The 27,386-nt window shown below is 38.9% G+C and overlaps 1 protein-coding gene across 10 annotated transcripts in view; it reads left to right on the top strand.

Annotated features, from left to right (window-relative positions):
- Window positions 1-869: 869 nt before the first annotated feature.
- LOC118845551 (membrane cofactor protein-like) overlaps window positions 870-27,386 on the top strand; it is a 43,645-nt gene continuing 17,128 nt past the window's right edge. For 2 of the 10 annotated variants that reach the window (XM_036753504.1, XM_036753509.1), the window contains exons 1-8: window positions 1,095-1,387; window positions 3,079-3,267; window positions 11,104-11,295; window positions 15,088-15,187; window positions 17,173-17,258; window positions 20,366-20,560; window positions 23,355-23,537; window positions 26,713-26,760. In XM_036753504.1, coding sequence (XP_036609399.1) covers window positions 1,300-1,387; window positions 3,079-3,267; window positions 11,104-11,295; window positions 15,088-15,187; window positions 17,173-17,258; window positions 20,366-20,560; window positions 23,355-23,537; window positions 26,713-26,760 — 1,081 coding nt within the window. In that variant the 5' untranslated portion in view covers window positions 1,095-1,299. Of the gene's footprint in view, window positions 1,388-3,078; window positions 3,268-11,103; window positions 11,296-15,087; window positions 15,188-17,172; window positions 17,259-20,365; window positions 20,561-23,354; window positions 23,538-26,712; window positions 26,761-27,386 lie in introns of all 10 variants that reach the window. The other 8 variants (XM_036753506.1, XM_036753510.1, XM_036753513.1 and 5 more) reach the window with 6 other exon arrangements.

Here is a 27,386-nt window from a genome sequence, read left to right on the forward strand (position 1 = left end):
GCTGAGGTGCCAAAGTGGTTTTTCTAAAGCACAGGTTAGCTACCTGGTACCTCCAGGCGACCACATTACCTCCTACTCACTAAAGTCCTCCAGACTCAAGTACATTATTCTCCGGCAAGAGAATTCCTCCTCCCCCACCCCACTCCACGGCAATCTTCCTACATCTCGAACCTGGGTACATACTCTTTGCTCCAGCCATCCTTCTGGCTGTTCCCCAAAGGAAAGCCACTCGATCTCTGTGCTCCAGGCATTTTTTCTGTCTTCCTCGCCTCATCTTTGTCTTTTGGCTTCCTTAAATCCCAACTAAAACCCCATCTTTTCCCAATCCCTGTCATTTTTGGTGCCTTCCTTCCGTTAATTATTCCCTAGTTATCCTCGGTTGTACAACTCTGTCTCCTCCGTTAAGTTGTGATTTCCTAGAGAGACTGTCTTTTTTTCCCCATCCCCAGGGCTTAGCACAGTGCCTGGCACATAGTAGGCACTTAATAAACGATTTTTGGCTGAGTGACTATAATTAGACCTCAGCTGTAATTATTTTAAAATACACCCAAGGGATACAAGCCACAGGTGCTCCTCATCTGTTTTCCTGAGACAGCTCCCCGGTAGGTCAGGCCCTGGGAAATTCTAACTCATTTTCCTATTGTTTTTTTTCTCCTCCGCAGTGACTCGTCCCCAGGCTGGAAATTCCTGGGGGCAGTTTGCCCGGGAGCGGGGTATGGGGGCGAGCGGCGGGAAAATGAAAATAGGCAGGGCAGAGCGGGGGAAAAAGAACTTGAGACGTTTCCAGAAGGTGCCCTCGCGGCCTGCACGTGGGCGGCACCGTCAGGCGCCCACGGGGTCCACGGGGGCGCGCAGACCTCCAGCCCCCTGCAGGCGCCCAGGGACGAGCGGCACGGAGGAGCTTCGTAAAGCACGGAAGGGGCTTTCCAAGACGAGCGGAAGTGGCTCTCCTCGTGCCTCCCTCAGCTTCCGGTTCTCTTTCTTACCCCTCCCCCCACCCCCCCCCCCCCCCCCCCCCCCCCCGCAGTTCCGCGAGGGCGGAGCGGCCTTTACGGGCACTGCTAGGGCGGGGTCGCCTCCCGCAGGAAGAGCTCCCCTTCTCCACCCCCTCGCGAGGACCCGCCCGAGCTAATCGCTTACTTCTCCAGAGCCGGTCCCAGCCAGAGCCAGCGCCTGGCACCGCCAGTTAAACGGTGATAGGAACCGCCTCGGCTTCTGTCGGCAGAACAGAGCAGCCGCCGCGGCCTCCGCGCGCGGGTCCGAGGAGCCGGAGACCGCTGCGAGAAACGCGCCGCAGCCATGGGGGCGTGTCCCTGCCGCGGGGCCTGGCTCCGCTCCGTGGGGCTCCTCGGGGTGCTGGCGCTGCTCCGACTGCCGCGGGCCAGCGGTGAGGAGGGGGCGCGGGGGTGGGGGTGGGGGTGGAGGGAAGAGCCTGGGGCACGGGGGGGAGGGGCCGAGGGACGACCTGCGGCTCGCTCCGGGGTGGGGGGGCCGGAGCCGCGCTCCCTTACTGCTGCCCCCCCCCCTATGATGTATGAGCCTCAGGGGTGGTCCGCGCACCGCGAAACGGTGTCCACGCGTGCTTTCCATAACGCTCACACTTACGCTGTTGATTTATGGCAACGGAATCCGAGGCATTAAAGATTAATCCGGCGTTTATTGAGCACCTGCTGTGTGCCAGGCGCCGTCCTGTAGCTGGAGAGGAAGATGAAAGTGAAACGTATCTAGCAGACCTCCGTCCAAGGAAGACGAGGGCTCCTCGAGCTCAGTGACCTGGCCACGGTGGGGCCCGAGTGGGGAGACCGGCCTTCTGGGGGCTTTTAAATCGGCTAAAGGGGGAGTCGATTTCGAGACACTCCCTGCACCCCAATTTTTGTTCTGTTCTTGTTTTGTTTTTTGACCACTGGAAGAATCCTTAGAATAACCGAAATAGTTCCACCACGTGACTACTTTAACAGAAATAGAAAAGTTATACATATATATACATACATATACGTACACGCACACACATTTTATATATGTACACACACACACACACACATACACACATACAGATATGCATGGAGAGAGAGATACACAAGGCATTTTTATCACACTAGAGAGAATGCTTAGGTGGGCTAGGTATCTCTGCTTTAAATTGCCTGAGAAAGTTGTGTTATGGTGGCCCATATCGGGAGCTGATTTAAAGACTGCTTCAGACCTACAGTTGTGGGTTAGCACTCATCCTCATTTCCCTGAAGGGTTTTTGAGCAAACAACATTATTGAGAGAGTATGGAGCATCCCTTTTGTCCCAGCGATGTTATCTTGCATGGCTCCTAAGCTGCCATACAAGCTAATGTAGAATTAGTTTAGTTTTAGTTGTTTTTTTTTTAAATAAGTTATAACTTGCGAAATAACTTGAGGTTAACTGAATCAAGAAGAGGGAGGAAAAAGGTATTCACAGTCGGCAACAATTCCACGTGTGTCCTTCCTTTCTAAAACTATTTGGAAATAATCATTTCATCAATGAGTTGGGACACTACTCAGGATTCCACATTTGTTTTATAGTGATAACTCTTACTTCGTCAGAGCAGTTGAAAGCCCAAATCTTGGAGCTGTTTCCATTGAAATGAGACCAGAAAAGTAGCTAGAAATTTGTGAATGAGGTTTTGAAATCAGATCTTTGATTAACATATTGCCTCCCCAGAACATAGACTCATGTTAGCACATTCACTGTGATAGGACCCAAATCATATCATACCTTCTTTCCTGAATGTGTATGCCAAGGGTGAGAAGAAACCTGGTTCACGTTAGAAAAAACGGGGGAAGGGAGTCAGCATTTATATAGTGCCTACTCTGTGCTAAGCACTTTACAAATATTATCTCTCTGAAGCTTCTCAATAACTCTAACAATTGTCCTGCTGTTAACATTATCCTCATTTTCTACTTGAGACCTGCCCAGGGTCAGACAGCTAGTAAATGTCTGAGGCTGGATTTGAAAACAATGTTCTTAGATAATTAAGATTGTTTTAATGAATAAGTCTCCCTTCTTACTGGAATTGTGTATGGTTTGTAATACTTAAATCACTTTTTTTTAGGTGATTGTAGTACTCTGCCAGCAATTCCTCATGCTCATCCTGAAGAAAACTATGATGCTGATAAAACTTTTAGTGATGGAACCACCATAACTTACAAATGTGATACTGGTTATGTTAAACTACCTGGAAAATCAAACTCGATTACTTGCCAGGGTGGGGAATGGTCAGAAATTCCACAATTTTGTGATCGTAAGTTGTTAATTTAGGTTTGTATTTAAGGTAAATAACTTGTTTGTTAAAAACTAAGTACTTGACAAATTGAATAGAGGTAGTATGGCCTGGTAGATGGGACACTGATCTTGAAATCTGAGTCCATATTCTGCCTCAGAGGGTTACTGATCAAGTGGCCCTGGGCGAGTTAGGTAAACTTTCTGTGCCACATTTTCCTCATCTGTAAAATGAAGGGATTAGGCTCAGTGGAAGGTCCTTCCAGCTCTAACTCTATAATCCTGTGAATTTTAACACTTATTTAAATATCCCTAACAGCTTATTCCCTTTTCCTTCTCTCTCCTGTTGTTTGTCAATTATCAATATTTGTTATTTTTTTTTCACTCAATAGGACCAATTTGAAAGCTATATAGTAGTGCCTTAAATTGTTTAATTTGTATTTCTTTGATCTGTAGTGAGGTTGAATTTTGTTTCAGGTTGTTACTGACAGCGTGCTCTCACTTTTATAAATTGTCCTTTGACAATGCAAAGTGAACTGAGTATTGCCCTTTATTATTTGTGCTGGTTCTTTATTTTAGATGTTAAGTCATCACATAATTTGGGGGGGGGGCAGGGCAGTTGGGGTTAAGTGACTTGCCCAAGGTCACACAGCTAGTAAGTGTGTCAAGTGTCTGAGGCCGGCTTTGAACTCAGGTCTTCCTGACTCCAGGGCCAGTGCTCTACTCACTGCGCCACCTAGCTGCCCCAGTCACATAATTTTTGATGTGATATTCCTAATCTTTTGTTTTTCTTTTTGTGCCTTGCAGATAGTAAGCACTTAATATTTATTCCATCGAATTATTGGATAATTTTTGTTTATAATTTTTCATGCAGTTAAATCAGTTTTGTTCCTGATAATACCTTATTTATTTAATAATTTTCATATGTCCTTCAGAACTGAGACAGAACATTCAGGGGATCATTTTTAATGATTACATTTGCATGTTTACATCTGTAATACAGATGCAATTTTTTATGGTATGAGTTGAGACTCGTTTTGTATTTGTCATATCGCTGTCTGGTTTTCAAAAAAAAATTTGTTAAATAATCCTTAACCTAGTTTTTATTTTCCACAAATTCTATCAAACATATATACATTTGAATCTCTGTCGGTTTTGTTTCTGTGATCTTTATCCCATGCCATTGGTTTTTTTTTACCCCTGAAGAATGAAGTAATGTTGATAACCAACTCCATTCGATTAAAGATTTTATAGGAAGACATAGACAAGAGTTGAACAGGATTAAGAGGGTATATAGATATGTAACAAACTCCATTGGTGGAGGGAGTATTCACATTTAGTAAGATGTTTTCTGACTTATACCTCACTTATTTAAAGTCACTTAGTAAGCATTAGCCTGAGTTGTAATATAGCAAAGAACCCAAAAGTAAGCAAACATAAGTCTCTTAAGCCCAAAAATAGATATCTTGAAGTCTCTACAGTAGTGGTTCGTGTACTTTAGAATGGACCCTTTCCTCACAGGCTATTCTGCTTTACCCATTTCTGAGTTTGTCAGTTACCTGATTTCAAAGCCCATGCTAGGTTAGAAGAATCAAATTACAGAATCACAAAATCCAAAGTAGAAGAGAACTTAAAGGCCTCATAACCCAAACCATCCTTGAATAAGAATTTCTTCTATAATATAATTTATGAATAGTAATCCAGCCTTTGTTTAAAGACTTGCATTAGGATGGGAGTAGAGTGACTCAGTATATCCTGAGATATACCCCATTTCACTTTCGATAGTTATGATTATTAGGAAAAATTTCCATATATCAAACCCAAGTCTGCCTCTCTCTAACTTCTGTCCTGTTGCCCCTAGTTTTATCTTCTGAAACCAGGGAGAACAAGTCTAAGCTCTTTAAAAACTTGAAGACAGTGATCATGTTTCCTAGTCTAAATCTTCACATTGTCAAAGTAAAAATTGTTGGTTCTTTCCCCTTGTTCTGATGTGGCATAATTTCAGTGCCCTTCACAATCCTAGCCTCCCTTTCCTGTATGTTCTCTCTCAGTTTCCTTTGTGCTTCCTTCCACCTCAAAGTCTACATTCCAATAATCCTTCCTAAAAGGTGGTACCCTGAACTGTACATGTTTATTCATGTGTGGTCTGGCATTGACTCTCTAATGCAGCCCTGGGCTCCATCATACTTCTTTGGCTGCCATTCTATACTATTGATTTATTGAACTGTCAGTCTGCTAAAACCTTCAATCTTTGTCAAACAAATTTATACTCTAAGCTTGCCTTTCCAATCATGTACCCAAGAAGTATGTTTTTTGAAAGCAAGTATGGAAATTGAAATTTAACAGGGATAAATGTAATCTTACTAGAGTTTAGCCCAACAGTTGGTCATTCTTGATCTTTTTGGATCCTGACTTTGTTCACTGTGTTAGCTATCCCTCCTAAACTTCATGTCATTTGCACCTTTAATAAGCATTTTGTTGATTAAAATGTTAAGCTAGAGCGATCCTTGGGATGTTTTACTGGCAACTTCCTTCCAAGTTGACATCAAGCTATTAATGACTAGTCTTTGGGTCTGTTAGTAAGGCAGTCCACAAAATCTGTTCACTGTCTCTTCATCTTTTTTAGCACTGCCTTTTAGTGTTGTTATTGTAATCATTGTGGAACAAATTTTTTTTTTTAATCCAAATTAGTGAATGATTGGGTTCCGTGGCTAGCCACATCATTGTTTAGACAACTCCCTCCTTTTTCCACAACTGAGTGATTTCTGTCTTTAGAATTTCCTCTGGAGCTTCTCATTCTTTCTGGGATAACTTTATAGAATTTTTAGGCCTTGGAATCCTACCTTTCCTTCCTCTGAAGGAGAAATCTGTTCTCCTAAAATCTAGGGTGATTGCCAGACTTTCTAGCTTTCCTGGCTTTCTCAAACATGAGTTCTAAAGATAAGTAGTTATACAATGTTCTTTGCATATTTACTTCGCCAATTTTCTCTTACTAGAATCAGGTATAAAATAGTTATTCCCTTTAGTGGTTTCTATATTACTTTTTAAATTAATTAATTTTTAATTTTCAACATTCACTTCCATAAGATTTTGAGTTTTAAATTTTTTTGTCCTCCCTTCCTTCCTTCCTTCCCAACACAGTGTGCAGTCTAATATAGGCTGTCCATATACATTCATATTAAACATTTTCACATTGGTCATGTTGAATTAGAACCAATGGGAGGAATTGCGAGAAAGAAGAAACAAAACAAAAAAAAGAGAACAAATAATGTGCTTCCTTCTGCATTCAGACTCGATAGTTCTTTCTTTGGATGTGAATAGCATTTTCCGTCATGTGTCTTTTGGAGCTGTCTTTGAACTTTGCACTGCTGAGAAGAGCAAAGACTATCAAAGTCTTATCAAAGTTAACAGTGTGGCTGTTAATTCTGTACAGTGTTCTCCTGGTTCTGCTCACTTCACTCAGCATCAGCTCATATAAGTCAGCCTGCTCATTTCTTATAGCACAGTAGTTTTCCATTACATTCATGTACCACAACTTGTTCAGCCATTCCCCAATTGATGGACATCCCTTCAATTTCCAGTTGTTGGCCACCACAAAAAGAGCCCCTATAAATATTTTTGCACATGTGGGTCCTTTCCCCATTTTTGTGATTTTTTGAGATACAGACCTAGAAGTCATATTGTTGGATCAAAGGGTATGCACAATTTTGTGGCCCTTTGGTCATAGTTCCAAGTTGCTCTCCAGAATGGTTGAATCAGTTCACAACAATGTATTAGTGTTCCAATCCAACATTTATCATTTTCTTGTTTTGTCATGTTAGCCAATCTGATAGGTGTGATGTGGTACCTGAGAGTTGTTTTGATTTGCATTTCTCTAATAAATAGTGATTTAGAGCATTTTTTCATATGACTATAGATAGCTTTAATTTCTTCATCTGAAAACTCCCTGTTCATATCCTTTGACCATTTATCATTTGGGGAATGACTTGTATTCTTAAAAATTTGACTCAATTCTCTATATATTTTAGAAATGAGGCCTTTGTCAGAGACACCGACTCTAAAAATTGTTTCCCAGTTTTCTGCTTCCCTTCTAACTTTGGTTTCATTGGCTTTGTGCAAAAACTTTTCAATTTAATGTAATCAAAATCAGCCATTTTGCATTTCCTAGTATTCTCTATCTTGTTTGGTTATAAATTCTTCTCTTTTCCATAAATCTGACCAGTAAACTATTCCTTGCTCTCCTAGTTTGCTTATAGTATCAGTCTTTCCATCTAAATTGTGTACCCATTTTGACTTTATGTAGGTATACGGTCTAAGATGTTGGTCTACGGCTAGTTTCCGCCATGCCGTTTTCTAGTTTTCCCAGCAGTTTTTGTTAAATAGTTCTTATCCCCGAAGGTGCAGTCTTTGGGTTTATCAGATAGATTACTCTAGTCATTGACTGCTGTGTCTTGTGTACTTAACATATTCCACTGATCCACCACTCCCTTTCTTAGGCAGTACCAAGTTGTTTAAGATCTGGTATGGCTAAGGCCATTACATCTCTTTTCATTAATTCCTTTGATATTCTGGACCTTTTGTTCTTCCAGATGAATTTTGTTATTTTTTTTTGTAGTTCTATAAACTAATTTTTGAAAAAATTTTTTTAGGTTTTTTTTGGGGGAGGGGCAGGGCAATTGGGGTTAAGTGATTTGCCCAAGGTCATGCAGCTAGTAAATGTGTCAAGTGTCTGAGGTTGGATTTGAACTCAGGACCTCCAGGGCGGGTGCTCTATTCACTGCGCCACTTAGCTGCCCCTATAAAATAATTTTTAGTAGTTTGGTATGGCACTGAATAAGTAAATTAATTTAGGTAGAATTGTCATTTTTATTATATTAGCTCAGCCTACCCATGAGTGCCTAATACTTTTCCAAGTATTTAAATCTGACTTTATTTGTGTTAAAAGTGTTTTGTAATTGTGTTCATATAGTTCCTGGTTTGGTTTTGGCAGGTAGACTCCCAAATATTTTAGAATATCTGCAGTTACTTTAAATGGAATTTCTCTTTTGATCTCTTGCTGTTGGGTTTTGTTAATAATATATAGAAATGCTGATGATTTATGTGGGTTTATTTTATATATCCTGCAACTTTGCTAAATTTGTTTATCATTTCAAGTAGTTTTTTTACTTGATTCTCTAATTATATCACCATCATCATCTGCAAAGAGTGAGACATTTGTTTTTTCTTTGCCTATTCAATTTCGATTTCTTTTTCTTATTGTTAAAGCTAACATTTCTAGTATCTAGTGGTGATAACGGACATCCTTGTTTCACCCCCTATCTTACTGGAAATGCTTCTAGTTTATCCTCATTACATATAATGCTTGCTGTTTTCTCTGTGTTACTTTCGAAGAGTGAAATTGTCATTAAGGCAGTTTTGATAAAGGAGAATGGCTTTTAGAGGCAGTAGTAGCAGTTGATACCTTGTAAATGGAGTAGGATACAGATAAAAAAGCTGTCATAAGAACCAAAAAAAACCCATAAGTCTAAGGATGTTTAGTGTCAGGACAAATCTTACACACTTCTCAGTTACCTTGTGAGGGAGTGGGTATGGGTGTGTTGTGTGTGGAGTTGGTCCTTAAACAATTAATATCCCTCGCAGGCTAGTTAATGTAATAACAGATGGGGCTCATAACATGTTTTAAATGAAACACAAAGACTTGTTTATACCTTACTATATCTTTACAGAATCTGCAGTTTCACTGATGGAATTGGAAGGGTTCATCTTTGGTGTCTGGCAGCAGATTGACTCACCCAGTGGAGTACTCTGTTTCATGTAGGGAGCAGAGAGAAAGGGAGAAAGCCAAGTCAGAAAGTATATTGGTGAAGTGCTATCAGAGCACACAACAAGGAGTTTAGGTGGATTATATTTCTTAGCCCCACTGTCCATAGCATCTTGTCCATTGGTCCAGTAGGAAATACTGAATCCAGCACAGAATAGAGAATCAGTGGAAATGGTTAAAGGAGTATGACCCCCTAACAGCGGAGAAGAGAGCCAAGTATAGATTCAACGACTTAGCCCAGACATTGAGGAGAGGAGCAGACTAAGAGAACCTATTTGAGCAACCTGCTCAACAGACATGCTACGTAAGAAGGGCATTGAGGCCCTGCGGTACTGAAGGCATTAGTTAACCTAGGCCACATATCTTTCCTGCACGTATACTTCACTACCAGTATACTCTTAGTTTGTCCTCACTCTTAACTGATGCTTTCTGTATCTGGGGGAGAATGTACCCCATGTTTATGGTATATGGGGAGGTAGAACTGTTGTATAGATACTTACTATCCTATCTTAGTAAATGTCTTTTCCTTGGGGTCACTGTATTTATAGGCTAACTATTTAAAGATAAGTGTACTGGTTGGAGCTCATGAGCTATAATTTTAGGATTGTGAACCTATCAAGTTCCTTTAAACCCTGGAGGTATGATTTTCCCCTTTTGGGACCTAACCTACATCCTTCGAATGCTGGAGTTAGAAGAAAGCGCTACCAGAGAGGACTGCGTGGTATTATAACACTTAATTATAGTTATCATTAATTGATACCAGATTACCAAAAAAAAAAAAAAAGATTGAATTTTATTCACCATATTCTTTTAAGGAGGCAAGGGAATTTGCAATACAATTTAGATTTTTACCCAAAATACTTTTTTTAAAAAATTTAAACAATTTTAGTGTTTTAGAGGGTGAACTTCAACTACTCAGGAGGCTTATTCATATGGATTAGCCCATTCCCTGGAAGTGCCAAATAAATGGAAATGATGTTGTATTTTAAATGTTTTAGCACATTATCAGTTTAAAGTGTGTATTATTTTCAATTCAGTAAGTATCTCTTGAGCAACTAATAGTTTAGTTCATGCTTACGTTTTTTGGATATCCCACTGTGTAGAGTATTATGCGCAAGAGACATGAGAGAATATAGAAGACAAGTCTCCTGCATCCAGGACATTAGTCTTTATGAGAAGACCTAATGGGTGCTTGAAGTAATAATTAAAAAAATATTTACAATGCTGTTTGTCATTGAAATCAGTACAAACTAATCAATCCATTAGAGACCTGGACCTCCAGAGGAACTCTCATCTTCTCCCCCAGTTAGTCCACTCAGCTCTGACCTGGATCTGAGCTATCCTGATTGTTGAATGACTAAAAACCTCATTTAGCCCCTTTCTATCTACCTGGTTCCTGACCACCATTTGACCTCCCATATAGCCATGCATAAGGAAACTAGGGCCTGTTCAGCTCAAGCATCTGCTCTGCCACTATGAGAGTATTCTCGCTTCCTTATAACCCTCCTCGTTATCTTGTCCTAGGAAAAGCAGTCAAATCAGTGATACCTTAGCTACTAGAATGACTGTAACAATCGTTCGTCCCTATAGAATTACCCTCAATTCCTGTGACTTCCTTCTGCAGACCAAAACTCCCATCCCTGGTTCCAACTTCGTTATATGTGTTTTTTACCCAATTAGAAAACTTCTTTTATAATTATATCTCCACTGCCTAGCATATGTGCCTGTTGCATAGTAGGTACTTAATAAGGACTTTTTCATTCATTTGATTGTCAAGGGATTCCTGGAAGAAATGAGTTTTGAATGTAGTAAGAGTGATAACATTTTTTAAAAAAAATACAGAATGACAACTCCCTGTTGCATGTACTGTTGAATTAGAAGCTCATTCCTATACAAACATTGTGGAGAATTTTTTGGTACGCAGCATGCCAAGACATTGTAGGTTTTTTTTTCCTTGTAAGCTTTTTGAAGAAAATATTTTGCTCCTCTGTTCATGACTGCATTCTTTCATTCGTATGCTTTTCCTTTTGTTCTCAGGTAGCTGTAATGCCCCGGGTCGGTTCACTACTATGCAGCTGGATGCCGCCTTCATAAATAAAAATTACTTTCCTATTAACAGCACTGTGACTTTTGTATGTCGGCCAGGACATACTCTCAGTACATTCGGTCCGCTCATCAGTACTTGTCAGGATGATGGAACATGGTCACCGGTCTCAGGGTCTTGTAAAAGTGAGTAATTCTATCACATACATTGTATCTTAGTCACTATTATTGGAATTTTCCATTCGTTTAGGTTGGACTACTGAAACCATATTCTTTCCTGTGCTGCATTTTTAGACTTAACTACAGGCTACCATATACTTTTCAAAATATTCATTGTTTCCAGAGAATATTTGTACTGCTGATTTTTTTTTCAGCAGTAATTTTCATTGATGCCTTTTGTTTTTATACCAGTTATTTCAGAATGATCTTCCCTCCTGGCCTCCCCACTCTTTACGAATGGACCTTTGTACCCAGTGATCAATCCCTATAACAAAAAAACAAAACAAAACATTTATTTTGCACCCATAATTTCTTACTTCTCCACCAAAAAAGGAGATTCATTTCCTCATCTCTTTTGATTCAAGTTTAATAATTAAAATGACTTAGCAGTTGGCTTGATTTTAGTGCTCTTTTCTTTTGTTATTTAGTTGAGTATATTTTCCTTTTCAGTTTGTCATTCTGCATTACTTCATAGAAGTCTTCCCATGCATCTGTGGTCATCAGATGTATTTTTTTTTTCAAAAATTAAGTTTTTCAAAAGAATTGCAAATTTAACCATATGAAAGAATATAATTCTGAGGGCTGTGTGATAAGACAGACACCTTAACATGCTGTTTGAATTTATGAATTTATGTAACATTCTGAAAAACAATTCAGAATTATGTGAGAAAAATAATTAAATTCTAAATAATCTTTGAGCCAGAGATGCCACAACTAGAAAAAGAATGAAATACCTCAGTACTCACATGACGTTTAAATGCTTATGTTAAGCCATTGCCCAATTGGTGGGAACCTATTTTGTTTGTAATTTTTTGCTACCACAGATTTGCTGCTCTGAATGTTGTGGAATTGGAACAAAAGGAGCTACTTGGTCATTCAATACCTAGCTCTAGCAGAAGGCTATTCAGTAAGGATAGGCATTGAGGTACATCAGGTTGATTTAGCTGAGCGAAGCTTCCCTGTCTGAGATGCCCAGGGTGATCTATCAGCCAAGCATCAGAGCTCCCTGAAAGCGATTCCTAAGGTAGTGAGGAAGTGGCATCGACAGCCTGAACCTTTAGTTACTTGAGCTAATCAGGTCTTGGAAAAAGGCTTCAGCACTTCATAAGGTGTAAAACTTGCCTACCTAAGTGGGAGATAGAGTTGGAATATTGTTCCTTCCACACACCAGATACCACAACAAACCCAAAATGCTTGTGCGACTTGGATAATAAAGATCAGACCATAAAAAAAATTAGAAAAGAACTAGGTCAGGTACTTTTTAGCAGCTATGGCTAGAGGCAGAATTCTTTGACCAAGCAAGGCAAAAAGAGAGATGATCACAAAAGATGAAATTAGTTTTTAGTTGACATGAAATTGAAAAGCTTTTGCATAATTAGTACAATCAGGAAAAGAAGGGAAGGTTTTGACAGAGAAAAATATCTTTATATATCTCACAAATGTTAAGACCATTTTCTAGGAGATCAGTTCTTAAAGGATAGGAACATACAGTTCTCAAAAGAATCGCAAACCATTAAGCATTTGGAAGATGGCTCAAAATCACTAATAAGGGAAATGCAAATCAAATAATGTAAAAAATGAAAATCAAAAAACCCTGGATTTCACCTCGCACTCAAAAAATTGGCAAAAATGACTGAAGGTAGTCATAGTCATTATTGGAGGGGCCATAACCAGATATTATGCTGCTATGTGGCAACTAGATGATTCAGTAGATAGAGCACAGGGCCTGGAGTCAGGAAGGCTTGAGTTCAAATCTAACCTCGGACACTTCCTAGCTGTGTGACTCTGGGTAAGACCCTTAACCCTGTTTGCCTCAGTCTCCACAGCTGTAAAAAGAGCTAGAGAAGGAAATGGCAAACCACTCCACTGTCTTTGTCAAAAAAATCCCAAATGGGGTCATGAAGGATCAGACACAACTGAAATGACTGAACAATAGCAAAGGCACCTACCCAAAAGTAGTGAAAGAAATACGGGTCTTATTTATTCAGATATTCATAAAACACCCTTTTGTGCTAGCAAAGATGTATGTTGATTAAGGAGTGGATAAACAAAATGCAATATGTAGATGGCAATGGGATATTATTGTGCCATTAAGAAACAATATGAAGAATTCATTGAGTTGTGGGAAGATTTATATGAATCTATGTAGAGTGAAATAGGTAGAGCCAGGACCACAATTTCTAGTATTATGGCAGTGTAAGGGGAAAAGCTAAAAAATGAGACTGAATGCTGTGTAATTATTATGACCAAGATTAGCCCCAGGTAACAGCTGAGAAAATGTTCACACTTCCTTTTCTTGTAGAGATGGGGAACTGGAGGTGTGAAACATTTTTTATACTCTTAGAAAAAATTAATGTTGCTTGGATTTTTTTTTCCTCATCTAAATTTGTTATAAAGGTTGGCTCCATGTTTAAAGGAAAGGTGAGGGATCTATTCAAAATTGAGGATGAATAAAAGTTAAAATTTTCATAATAAAATTATATTTCATTAAAAAAGAACACTTCGTATCTTTTGACTTTATTTGGGGGGGCAGGGATAGCTCTTGGTCTTACATATTTATGTTAATTCCCTATATATCTTGACTGCTAGATTTTTATCAGAGATGTTTGATGCAGATTTTTTGCAGTTGAGAGTTTTCATTTCTATCCTAATTGTATTGATTTTGTTTGTGCAAAATTTTCTTTCTTAGTTTTATGTAGGCAATATTGTCCGTATTCTCTCTGTTGACCACTTTGTTATTAAGAATTCTGCCTCCAGCATAGTCTCCTTCTGTTCTCCTCTATTTTGTCATGATGCAGTCTTTCATTTAGTTTGCACATCCATTGGGATCTTACTTTGGTATGTGTTATAAGACTGTTGTAAATAATCTGTTTTTTTTCCATACTACTTTTTAGTTTTCCCTGCATTTTTTTTTTTTTTGGAGAGGAGAAGGCAGGGCAATTGGGGTTAAGTGACTTGCCCAAGGTCACACAGCTAGTAAGTGTGTCAGGTGTCTGAGGCTGGATTTGAACTTAGGTTCTCCTGATTCCAGGGCCAGTGTTCTACTCACTGCGCCACTTAGCTGCCCCTTCCCTGCATTTCTTGATAAGTTTTTTTTCTTTGTAATTATGAACCTTATTTATAGCCAGTAATGAGATCTATAACAGATGAATCAAGAAAATATTCTGGTGAATTGAGGATTTAGTTTGTGTTTGGGCACAGAAAGAACTCATTTTAGTCTTTCAGTTGTTGAGTCATGCTGGAAAACATCAAGGAGTATGTAAGCTCCGTAAGAGCAGGGGCTGTTGAATTTTTGTCTCTGTATTCTTAGCCCCTAGCACAATTCCCAACACATACTAGGTAGGCATTTAATAAATGCTTGTTGGTTGGTTAGTTTGTGTTATATTCAGTGCACTGAGCAAGTGGCATCCTTAATATTCTTGTGTTATTTGAGATGCTGAATTTGGAGGCAGGAAACCTGTGATTGAGCCTTGTCTCTGATACTTTGAGGCTGGGTGAGAGCATGCAAGTTACTTAGCCTTTGGGGCCACAGTTTCCTAATCTTTAAAATGGAGATAATGATACCTGTTGTGCCTTCCTCATTGGGTCACTCTGAGGCTCAGATTAGGTGTTTTGTAGATGATAGATTGTTAGATAAGAAATCTATAAAACACCTAATTTAATTTCTTGCTGTATAGATATCGATATCTATGTTCATGTGTGTATACCACTTTTAAAACTTTACAATGCTATGTAAATGTTAACTTTTTTTTCAACCAGAAAAATCATGCCCACATCCAGGAGATTTAGAACATGGTCGAGTTGATATACCAACTGATACCTTGTTTGGTTCACAGATTGAATATTCTTGTTTTGAAGGGTAAGTTGTTTCTTAAAGAAGTGGAGTTGAGTTAACTCATTTAGTTTTGTATTTTGCTTTGCTATTTTTAGGACTTGTAAAACATCTACCATAATAGGCATCCTTATCTGGTTGATTGTAATTCAGCGATGGCTTTACCTTACTAACTGTCATAGTGTGGATTCTTGACGCAATGCCTTTGTAAGTACAGGCTCTGCAGATCCCATTAACCTGGAAAGGCATTGTGGTATGGTCCCATGGTGGCTTGTATCCCAGTTGCTCAGAGACAAGTACAGCAAAGTTCAGAAGTGGTATTACTTGACCGACTTAATCTTTGTGGCCATAACTCTCAAAGGTTCTTTACTAAGATGTGGAAGGGTTGGTATCTGTTTTGGTGGTCGGCTCATCCACTAATGAAATCATAGATCATTGAGGCATTTCAGTATTTATTTGTATTCTCCTTTCATTACACTGATAACATGAATATGTCATTACAGTAGAGCAACTCTCCATATTTCCTATTTTCTGCTATTTGCAGTCTTTTTATCCATGTCCCAAGAAAAATGAGAGAGAGGCTATAGGGTGGGATATAGGTTGTTATACTGGGTGAGGGAGTTACTTCATCTGAGAGGTCCAGTCTCTATCCTTTTATCCTATTGACTGTCATAGCTAATTATAAATATAAACAGATTGCAAATATCTAGTTTAATGGTGCTCATTGGAGATTTTGTCAGAGACAAAAAACTGAGCCTGTTGAAGGGAGCAGTCATTAGTCTTGTTTAATTGGAGCTTCAGCCTAGGAAGCATTCCAGAAGGCGTTTATGAAGGAGTTTGCTACTTTTTTTATTTTTAGAAGATACACTCTTCACATTCCTGAAGGAGGCTGTTAGGTAAAACCTCAGTGGTGCTTACCTGCCTCCTCTCTGTGCTGGAAATGCCCATGATGAGCCATGAGCAGGAAGTTCTGTAAGTGGCTTACAGCCTGAATGGTCATCATTTGTTTGATTGTGATCCTCCAGAATATTAGACAGCTGCAAGGTAGTGGTGCTATGGTCCTGTTAGTGCTAAATATTCAAGAACTGTTTGTTTTCTATTCAGAATAATTCCAAAGCAAATGTTGGAGAGAATTGAGTACTGACTGCAAGAAATCATAGTACAATTAATTGTGATTCAGTACGTTATTCAACAAATATTTATTAAATGCCTACTATGCACATGTTGTATCAGACACTGGAAATACAAAGATGAAATTGAAGTCCTTGTGGAATTTAAATTTTTTCTCTACATTAGTAATATGGAGAAATTAATGGAAATATGGAAATAGATAACCCTGTAAAGGTATTTTCATCAACTATCCTTCCTTTAGATACTGTTTACATAATCTGAGTTAATAGATACTTTGTACATAGTAGCTACTTAGTAAATATATGCTGTAGTGTATACACAGACCTATAAGATGTGGTCCCTGCCCTCAAGTAGCTGACAGTCTGTTTGGAGATGTAAGTTATAGGCATATAAAAAAATTCATTATCCAAATAAGATTGGTATGATAGTAACACATAAAATAAACTAGAATATACCAGAATTTCTAGAGATTACTCTTGGTTGAGATGGCAAGGAAAGATTTCATAAATGAAATGACTAGCCCTGGAATGATGTGGGAAATTAGGCAGATATGATGAGGAATGGTATTCAAGTTGAGATAAACAATACAAGCTAATAAGCAAAGCATTTTAAAAATAAGGTCAGGAGCGTTGAGAAAAACTGGCAAGGTCAATTTCATGTTAAGTGTGTTTACTCTTCCCTTATTTAAGGGCTGGGTATCAGGGCACACTGTAAGTGTCTTTATTTGATTAAGTTGTAGGAGTTTCACTTTTGTGATGTATTTCTTGAACCTTTATCAAGGCTTTGGTGTCACTGTAGTTTAGCACAATGAAGGTAATGTACCAGTCAACTAGCCTATCCTAGAAGTCATATTGTTCTATAACATTTCCTCTTATCTTCAGCTACACTTTAGTAGGTGATGCTACTAGACACTGTCATATTGATGGAAACAAAGTTCAGTGGACTGGTGACGTTCCAGTTTGCAACAGTAAGTAAATAATGGAATTATACACTTAAGAGTTTTTTGGATATATATTCGTAAATTATGTGGTGTTTATCTTTTAATCTGTTATTCAAAATGTAAATTGAAATTCATACTAAAATGTTATTTGTCTTCGAATGGTCTTGACTTAGCATGGTAGTACAATAATCCCCAACTTATAAATTGGTTATGTTTCTAACATTCATTTGTGAACTATGACAGTGTCCTGGGTTAGCTTACCAAAATACATTTACTCATGATATAATTGACATATGCTAATAATACCAGCCTTGAATACTGTGTCTTAAAAGTTTAGAGGAGAGAGAGTATCATTTCTTGGGAAAAAGACCAAACCCAAAGTAGAATTTAGAAATAGACCACTTTTCCTTTTACATCCTCCTATCTCCTAGTGCCCTTCATGCTGCCAAAAGACTGACACTCTGAATCCAGGCCCATATTCCAAAATACTCCCTACTCTGAAATTATGTACTTGTTCTTCCTCACCTTTTCTGCAGTCAGGTATCCTATTCCTTTCATGTTGCCTTCTCAAGCCAGGAACAAAACAGTCAGAACTAATTCACACTGAATGCTTCAGTTCAATAATGCAAATATTTGTTAAGTACCAGCAATATAGAACACACTGTGCTAAGTACCAGGGATATAAAGAGAAAGAACTGTGCTGTCCTCTGAGGCCTTTGCTTGGGGGCAGCATTTAAGAGGAAGGTGGGATATAACATTAAGAATCCAGTAAGGTGAGTTGAAGAGTGAGAGGGCACTAACAACCAGGGGAACCAGGAAAAGCTTTCTGTCCTGAGTGGGAGGATAGCACCTGAGTTTTTGGTCTGGGAGGAAGCCTAAAGATTTTTGAAAGCGAGGAAGGTCAGCATTCAGGGCATAAGGGTATAGAAGGTAAGAAACAGATTTGAAATAAGTCTGAAAATGTAGGCTGGAGCCAGACTGTGAAAAGCTTCAAGTGTAAAGCTAAAGAGTTGGTATTATCTTGATCCTCAAGTTCATAAGGAGTTATCGAGACTTCTTTAACAAAATAGTTACACGACCAGACTGGTTTAGGAAGATTATTTTGGCATCTCTGGATGCAAGGAGATCAAGTAGAAGTGTGATGTATAAAAAGTTCGAGAGACATGATTTCTGGGTAATCATTTTATTAATAATGCTAGAATACTATTGAAAAAAGGATGGTCATTTGGCTGTGTCTCAGACTAAAGACCAATCATGGACTGGACTCAATGCTTACACACCCTTGGAAGAGAATTAATATAATGGGAAGTAGACCTATTCTAATGACGTGCTGGGGACATTTACTTACATTTTGATCCATTTACTTCCAAATCACCTCCAGCCTTGGGCAATTTAATCAAAGAATTTATCTCTACCCAAAGCTGAGTAAAACACAGGGCAGGAATCCACCTAGGTGGGGTAAATTTTTGGCAGAGGTCAGGAATGTCCTTCAAAGACTGCGCTTCAAACAACGAATTAGGACAGGGAAAAAGCCTGGATCTCCCCCATAATTGGTTGGTAATAATCATTTCTCTCAGAAGGTTGTAATAACAATCCAGGTAAGAGTTAAGTGATAGGTATTTGGATTACAGTGGTGGTCGTGTGGGTGGAGAGAAAGGGATGGAAGTAGGATTAAGTGGTTGGATATAGGGGGATGAGGGAGAGTGAAGAATTGAGGATGACAAGCTGCAAATTTGAGTGGTTGGAAAGATAGTGATGTGTCCTCAACAGAAATAGGGAAGGTTAACAGAGAAGAGAGATGGGATTGGAGGCAAGATGTTGATTGTTTATTAAGTTCTCTGGAGAGATTTGTGTTGTAAAAAGTAGTGTACTAACTACATTAAATCTCTTGGTTAGATTTCAGGCTTTTTTGACATAGTGAAATTAAAAAAAAAAATTTTAGAAACATCTTTTTTTAATTGGGAGACAAGGATTCTAGCCAGGCTTTGTTCCCTTCCGCTTATTCCTGTTTTTAGAGCAGCAAATACTTATTAAATACCTGTTGTATACAAAGTCAAAAGCACTGAAATCAAGACAAAACTGCCATCTAGGATTTTATGTTGTGTGCTTGATAGCACATGAACCCAGAAAAGTAAATATAAGATAATTTGAGGAAGGAGAGGGTAAACTAACAATTCTGGGAGCAGGATAGGATTCCCAGAGGAGATAGCACCTGAGCTGAACCTTAAAGAAATAGAAGGAATCTAAGAGGTGTGTGGATGGCGGGGAGTGATGAGTGAGAGGTAAGGAAGGGATTTTGTGCACAAAGGGCATGAAAGGTACAAAAGTACACCAAGGTTGGACAACAGGTAAAAAGTGATACCTAGATTATTGGCCATATGAATGCAGAGGAGAATGGATGTCAGAGAAGTGGGGGTAGAATTGGTAAGACTTGGAAAGTCATTGTAGATGAGGGGAGGGGTTTGGGAGAGGGGTAGGTTAGAGATAAATTTCAGGGTTGGGAGGATGTTGGTGCCCACAACAATAATAGGGAAGCTTCACAACTCCTCTTTCTCTGCTTCTGGAGCCACACTCTTCAAAGACTCACTTCCCCTCCTTAACCCTCTTCTGATTTCACTAAGCCTGTATAGTCTTGAAAAGTACACTGTTCATAGCTATAGGTAAATAAGTATTCAATGCCTAACGAGTGTGACTCCAGGCCTTCTCTCCCACTTTGTCTTCTGTTGGCTGGATCCTTTTTCCAAAGCAAAACTCATCTTTTACTTACCCAGCAAAAAAACTTCCCTAGGATGATGCTCATAATGCTCCCACCTAGGAGCCTGGCACAGGCTGTTTTCAGGATATGAAGAACAAGCACCATTTCCCCCTCTGCTCCTACCAAACAGATTCTGGTAATTATGATAAAACTGGTTTGATGCCCTGGGGAGGCTGTGGGCAGGAGCTTCTCTTGGCCTTCTTCTCTCAGCCTACCCTTTCACCTTCTTCACCTAATCCAATAATTGGGCCAGTACAACCTTAGGTTGAGTTTCAGCTAAATGGGTAAGGTTTTCTGTCCTCTTTAAAGTAATATTATTTTTGGTTCAACAAGTGAATAAAAGAAAATTCTTACATTTAATTTTTTTCTTTTCCATAAGTTATTACTTGTGCACCGCCTCCAGATATCCAAGATGGGAAGCACAATAGTGTCGACAAAGATTTCTTTAACTATGGTGAGGCAGTGACTTATCGCTGCGAGTCAAGTGGTCGAAAGGGATTGTCACTTATTGGAGATGCCACCATTTTTTGTGATAAAGATGGACAATGGAATAAGTCGCCCCCTCAATGTAAAGGTGATGGATTTCTTTAAAGTTTTTTCCTTCTTGATCTATAAATAGTAAAAGACTACTTTGAAAATAATCATAATGGGTTTAGCAGTGTGTTAGTAGAATTAATGCCTGTGTTTCATGATCCTTTTAAAATGTGCCTTTAACTTAACTAATATGGCAGGTATAGAATAAAAACTGATTGTGTTTCTGGAAATGTTATTCCTAGGGGGGGAAATGATTTGTGTAGTGTGTGCTTTTTGGGGTCTGTAATATGATGATGTAGATATTCAAGGTATTTGATTAGGATTCAATACAAGAAAAAAATTTGTACCAGTATTTTCACATAAAATTCGTTACTAATTGTGAGAATATCATCACTACAAATGGAATGAAAATTTTAATTCATTATACCTATGTGGTAGGTTTACGTTTGTGTCACTTGTATGTTGAGTGGAATTTGCTGGTTCAGCTTTAAACAAGTTTATTCATCATCCAAAGAACCAGAACTAGTATTAGGACACATGTCTCCCACCAGGCTAAACAGGTTTAAGCTATAGGCATTGTTAAGTTTAAAAGTACTTTAAAAGAGCTGAAATTAAACAGTAGTATTAAGTTCTAAGTTAATGGTGTTACATATAAAGAAAGCTTTTAATAGCTAATGGTTATATAAAATTTCTAAGGAAAAAATATCCAGTGTGTCTTTTGGCCCCTTATTTACTTATTTTTTAAATTGTTATACGGCATAATTTTGATCTGATTTTGGTTTTATTTCCAGACAGTTTAAATAGATAGCTCTTTACTAACCTTCCTTGAATCCTTCCATTGAAGTCATACCCCATCTAGGATTTATCCAGTTCTGGATTTTTAAAAAGATGTAACATCAAAAACCCTTGTAGGTTTTTACCGGTGTAAACTTGTTGATATTTTAGTTTCAGGCAGGACTTGAGAAAATTGTTTTGTATTTAGGAGCTAGTCCACCCCTCCCCAGCCAGATGCCCCTTTTTTTTTTTTTAAACATAATGACATTAACAAGTGTTTTCAAATAGTATAAAAAATATTTTAAATTGTTTCCCCACCAGGGAGTTTGTGAACTGGTTTAATTCTGGAGAGCAATTTGGAACTATGACCAAAGGGCTACAAAACTGTGCATACCCTTTGACCCAGTAATACCACTACTGTATCCCAAAGGGTTCAAAGAAAAAGACATATATGTACAAAAATATTCACAGCAGCTTTTTGTGGTGACAAAGAATGGGAAATTGAAAGGATGCCCATCAATTGGGGAATGGCTGAACAAGTTATGATATATGATTGTGATGGAGTACTATTGTGTTATAAGGAATGCTGAGTAGGATGATTTCAGAAAAACCTGGAAAGATTTACATGAACTGATACAAAATGAAGTGAGCAAAACCAGGAGACCATTATACACAACAGCAGCAATATTGTACAGTGACCAGTTGTGGATGGCTTAGTTGTTCTGATGAATACAATAATTCAAGACCATTCCAAAGGACTTGTGATAAAAAATGCTGTCCACCTCCAGAGAGAGAATGACAGAGTCTGAGCGCATATTGAAGCATTATTTTTTTCACTTTTAAATTTTTTCTTTTCTCTTTTTTGCAGCATGACTGATATGGAAATGTGTTTTGTATAATTTAACATATGTAATTAATATCACATTTTTGCTGTCATTGAGCGGGGGAAGGGTGGGAGGGAGGGAGAAAATTTGCGCTTCAAATTTTTTTTTAAATCAGTGCTAAAGATAAGAAATTTATTTTTTAAAAAATTTCCCTACCATGCATACACACAGAAAATTTCGCAGGCTTGAGTTCCCACTGTGACTTGATCCACAACTTTTCCCTCCCTTCCCAAACATGCATGAGAGATATTGTGAGAGTTAAGCACAAGATGGGAGGGAGCAGACTAGGTTAGAAGATTGGTGGGCATCAGGGTAGGTGTAGTGTTTTCCTCTCATGTGATATATCAAAAACAATATGGTAGATCCAGAGGAATTTGAAAGAGTGCAGCCAGTGCAGGTGTTTATTTTTATGCTAGAAACAAGAACAGGGTACAAAGTATCGTTTGTGATGGGGTAGAGACCTTGTGTTTGAGATCTTTTTTCACCTCCAGCCTCTTGCCCAGCCTGTCTAGTTCTCACAGTCCTCATGTCAGCACATTAACTGAGAGATACTTCCTCCTGTCCCAATGAGTAAAGATCTAAAGACAACACAGTAACTAGAATTGAGATTTTTATTGTACTTGTATGTGATGTAGTATTTAAATCTTTCTCTTCCAGTTTGCTATCAGATAATTACTTTGGAAAATAGTACACATTACCATGATATAGAATTGAATGTACTTCACAGGATTGCCTCATACGCCTAGTGAAAAATCACACTTCCCCCAAAACTCCTATACTTTGTATTTGAGAAGGTAGTGTATATTGTGCTCCTCATTTGTGAGGAACCCAACTCATTTGGTTCACTTTGTTTCTAAGAAGCAGTAAAGTATAGTATATAGGTAATTAATGCTATAATCTTTAAAAGATTTCTCAGAAATTAGTCTTCCACTCCATCTTTATCCTAGGTTCTAGAATTCAGATGGCAAGGCTGCTTCTATATCTGGAATGAAAATGTCATTTACTTTAGATTTTAATCATGTTTGTCATTTATTTTCTTGTTTTTTGTTGTTGTGAATACTTTCCTATTTCTGTTTTTTTGTCCTTGACATACCATTACACACACCAACCAAGTACTGATTACCCCTCCTTCTTCAAAGCAAGCTTTTTAAAAACTTTCTAAATTTTCTTTTGTAGAAGTCAAATGTAAAATTCCACAAGTCGACAATGCAATCCAGATGTCAGGATTTGGACCCTTTTATACTTATAAGGACACAATTGAATTCGCATGTAAAGAGGGTTATATCTTTCAGAATAACAGCAGAATTACCTGTGAAGCTGATAATAATTGGAGCCCTGCACTTCCAGTTTGTTATAAAGGTACAAAAATCAGTGTTTCACTTCTTTCACTTTGCTATGTCTAACATGAGTAACAACACATAGTGACTTTAAAGAAGCCATTGTCACACGTGCAGCTTGTATTCATTTGATATATTGGCCAATATATCCTGATTTAATTGGTAATGTTTTTCAAGCCTCAGCTCAATTATTGCTTATTATTTGAGGACCCTTGCTCATTCTCCCGGTTTTAGTGTTCACTTTGACTCCCCCCCGGAATAAGACTGTTTCCATTTGGCTTTATTTATTTTGTGTTTATTTAGTGCATGGAAGCAGATGTTTCATACACAGTTCAGATTTGGACCTAGATGGTTCTGGCTTTCAGACCAGATCTCTGTTAATCCCAATGATTCTTTGCACCTAACTGTCATGTAAAGTCTATTTTCTGTACCCTACTGCCTGCTCCCTTATTCTTTTATCCACCTCCCTTACTCTATCCACCGCTTCACAGCCCCATTCAAAATGTACCCACTCCTTCCATTCTGCTTTTGGAATGCTAGCAGCTCTCTAGGGACAAAACTTGCTCTCATCCTTTCCTGCTCCTTCCATCTTCTTTCATTTTACTGAAACCTGGCTCCCTTCCGGTGACACAGCTAACCTGGCTACCTTTTCCTGCACTAGTTGTGCTTTCATTCTCACCCTCCATTTCACTGGTCATGATTGGGGGATTTGAGAGTCCCCCTTGCTCCCTGTGGTTTCTTCTATGCCATCCCTTTATTTACCACCATCAATTAGTAACCTTCCCTCTTTTGAAGTTCACTTACTCCACATCTACTACCTAATTAAGACTGTTAACTATTTTCTACCAACTTCTAGGACATTCTTTTTCTTTCCTCACTGAGTTCGGTGCCTGGCTCACGTCTTTCCACTCCTCAGCTACTGCCCTCATACCTACTGATCCTCCTTCAAATACCCTTATCTCCATTTTCTTCAACTTACTCTTTTCCCATGACTTGATCCTCTACCCCACCTCATCTACACATAGAGATGGTCATACCTTTGACCTTGTTTTCACATACACGTGTTCCACTTTCATGTTCATGAATGCCTTCTCTGATCCCAGTCAGTTGTCGTTCTACCTCTTCCTCTTTGTGCAGCCCCAAACCTTGTTCTTTGTTTATGCCATGACCTCCAATCCCTCCACCTCTTCAGTTCTTTCCCAGGACATTACCCATGTGTTGTCTTCACTTGCCCTCTGTCCCCAACTTGACCTATTGATGAACTAATGCAATGCTATAGTGTCCTTTTGAGGCCCTTGCCCTCTTTTCCCCTTTCTAGTCTTTTTCTGTCAAGCCTCAGCCTTGGATCACTCCTACCATCTGTTGTCTTTTGCTCCTACTCATGTGCTCCTGAATGAAGCTCAAGAAAATCACAAAACCATGCTAACTGGGTCCACTACAAATTTATGTTACATCATCTCTACTGGGCCCTCATTACTGCAAGGAATTCTTTTTATACCTTCCTAATCAATTCACCATCCCACTCACCATAGCAGCATTTTCAGACCTTTTCATCCCTCCTCAAACTTCAGTTCCTTTCCCCTCCCTCACTTTCTAAGCTGAGAGCTTTGCCTCTTATTTCACTGAAAAAAAAAATTGAGGCCTTTGTCAAGAGCTTCCTCTTATCCCTTCTTCATCTTGTATCACTCAGGTGCCTTCTGCAGCTGTCTCTTTCACTCCGGTCTCACATGCAGAGTTAGTTCTTCTTGCCAAGACTGGCTCCTCTACCTGCAAAAATGATCCCATTCCATTCCTTCCTAGGGATTGACCTTCTATCATCCCAGCTCACTCATTAATCTTCAGTCTCACCCTCTCTACTGGTTGTTTCCCTGATCCCTTGAAACATTCGTTCATCCTTCCTAGCTGTTATCCCATCTCTTTTCTCCCTTTTGTGGTTAAACTACTTGAGAAGGCCGTCAACAATTGGTTCTTCCATTTCCTTTCCTCTCCCTCTGTTCTTAACTCACTGAACTGAAACAGCTTTCTCTAAAGTTTTCGATGATCTCTTAATTGCCAAATCTAAGTCTTTTCTTAGTCCTCATCCTTCTCGACTTCTCTTTCAGCCTTTTATGCTATTGATTATCCTCTTCTCCTTAATAGTTTCTTATCTCTTGGTTTTAATGACACCAATCTCTCCTGGTTTTCTTCCTATCTATCTAACCACTCCTCAGTCTCCTTCATCTTCATCCATATCATGCCCTCTAACTGTGATTCTGTGCTGGGCCCTCTTCTCTTCTCCCTCTACTGATTCATTTGGTTGTCTCATCAGCCCTCATGGATTCAGTTATTTCTTTTTTTGATGATTCCCAAATGCACTTATCTGGCTCTAACTTCTCTCCTGACCTTTAGGTTCTCATCTCCAACTGCCTATTGGACGTTTTCAAATGGACATCCCACAAATATCTTAAACGCCACATGTCCAAAACTGCACTCATCTTTCCACCTCAAACCCCTCTTCTTCCTAGCTTCCCTCTAACTATCAAACCTGACATTGTCTTTCTTCTGACACTGCCACTACAATAGTACCCTCATTATCTTATGCCTAAACTTGCAGTAGCTTGCTGGTTGGGTTCCCTACCTCAAGTCTCTCTCCACTCTAGTCCATCCTCTATAATCAGTTGTCAAATTGATCTTCCTAAAGGGCAGGTGTAATGTTGCTCTCCCCCATTCATTTAACCCAGATACAATATAAAATCCTCTGTTTGATGTTCAAAACCTTTCATGACCTGGGCCCCTTCTCTGTTCCAGTTTTCTGCACTCCCCGTCTTGTACACCCTGAGATCCAGTGGCACTGATGACCTCACACAAGATACTTCCTTCTCCCAACTGATTTTCCCCTGCCAGGCTTATCTCCATCTCCAGGCCTCCTTGGCTTCTGTAAAGTCTGAGCCAAAATTCTGTCTGCAAGGAGACTTTCTTTATTCCCCTAAGTGCTAGACTCTTCCTTCTGTTGATCATCTCTAATTTGTTTTATGTATAGATGTGTGTGTATGTATGGATAGCTTTTTTTTTTTTCAACCTTTCTTAGTATCCCCAGCTCTTAATGCAGTGCCTGGCCTACAGCACACACTTAATAAGTAGTTGTTGAATAACAATAAAGAAAAATTACAGGAATTTAAACTTTTTGACAAAATCTACTTTCCTTTTTTGAATTCTAGGACCTGTTATTCCTCCCAGTAAAGAACCGCCTGTCTCAAGTCATCCAGGTTCAGTAATTCCTCATCTAGAATATATTGTTAAAAAAAAATCTTACAGTACTTTGGGTTATCATTCATTCATCATCTTCATTGAACCAGAAATCCAGTGGTGATACAAATGAAATAATATGTGCAGTGAAAAAGGAAGGGGAAAAGGCGAAGGTTCAGTTCCACCTCCATGTATTTTTCTGGTGGTATTTAATGACCCTTGCTGACTAGTCTTCAGTACGATTCCTTTTATGGAATTCATCATAGTGTTTTTAATTTTTCAGAGTTCAATCCGTTTGTTGTGTTCTGAACTGTTGAAGGTGCTTGGAGCTTGGGAACTGTTCTCATATGACCAGTGCAGTATTCCTAGCACTCACCTGATACTCTCTCCTGATCTTGCTCAGAACCTTCCCATACCCCGCTGTTGCTGGGACAGTGAATGGGGATAGCAGATGGCACCTGGACATTTCATTTGTCATAGAATCATAACTGGAAGGGGCCTTGGAGGCCATTTAGTTCAATCCCCTCATTTTATAGATGAGGAAAATGAGGCCAAGAAAGGTATGATCACACAGATAATGGGGATTAAATTCCCAGTGAAGTACAAAAGCTTCCCAAAATCTTACCAAGTATAAATGTATAAGATT

Source organism: Trichosurus vulpecula, chromosome 4 (assembly GCF_011100635.1).
Source record: "Trichosurus vulpecula isolate mTriVul1 chromosome 4, mTriVul1.pri, whole genome shotgun sequence".
Taxonomy (NCBI): Eukaryota; Metazoa; Chordata; class Mammalia; order Diprotodontia; family Phalangeridae; genus Trichosurus; species Trichosurus vulpecula.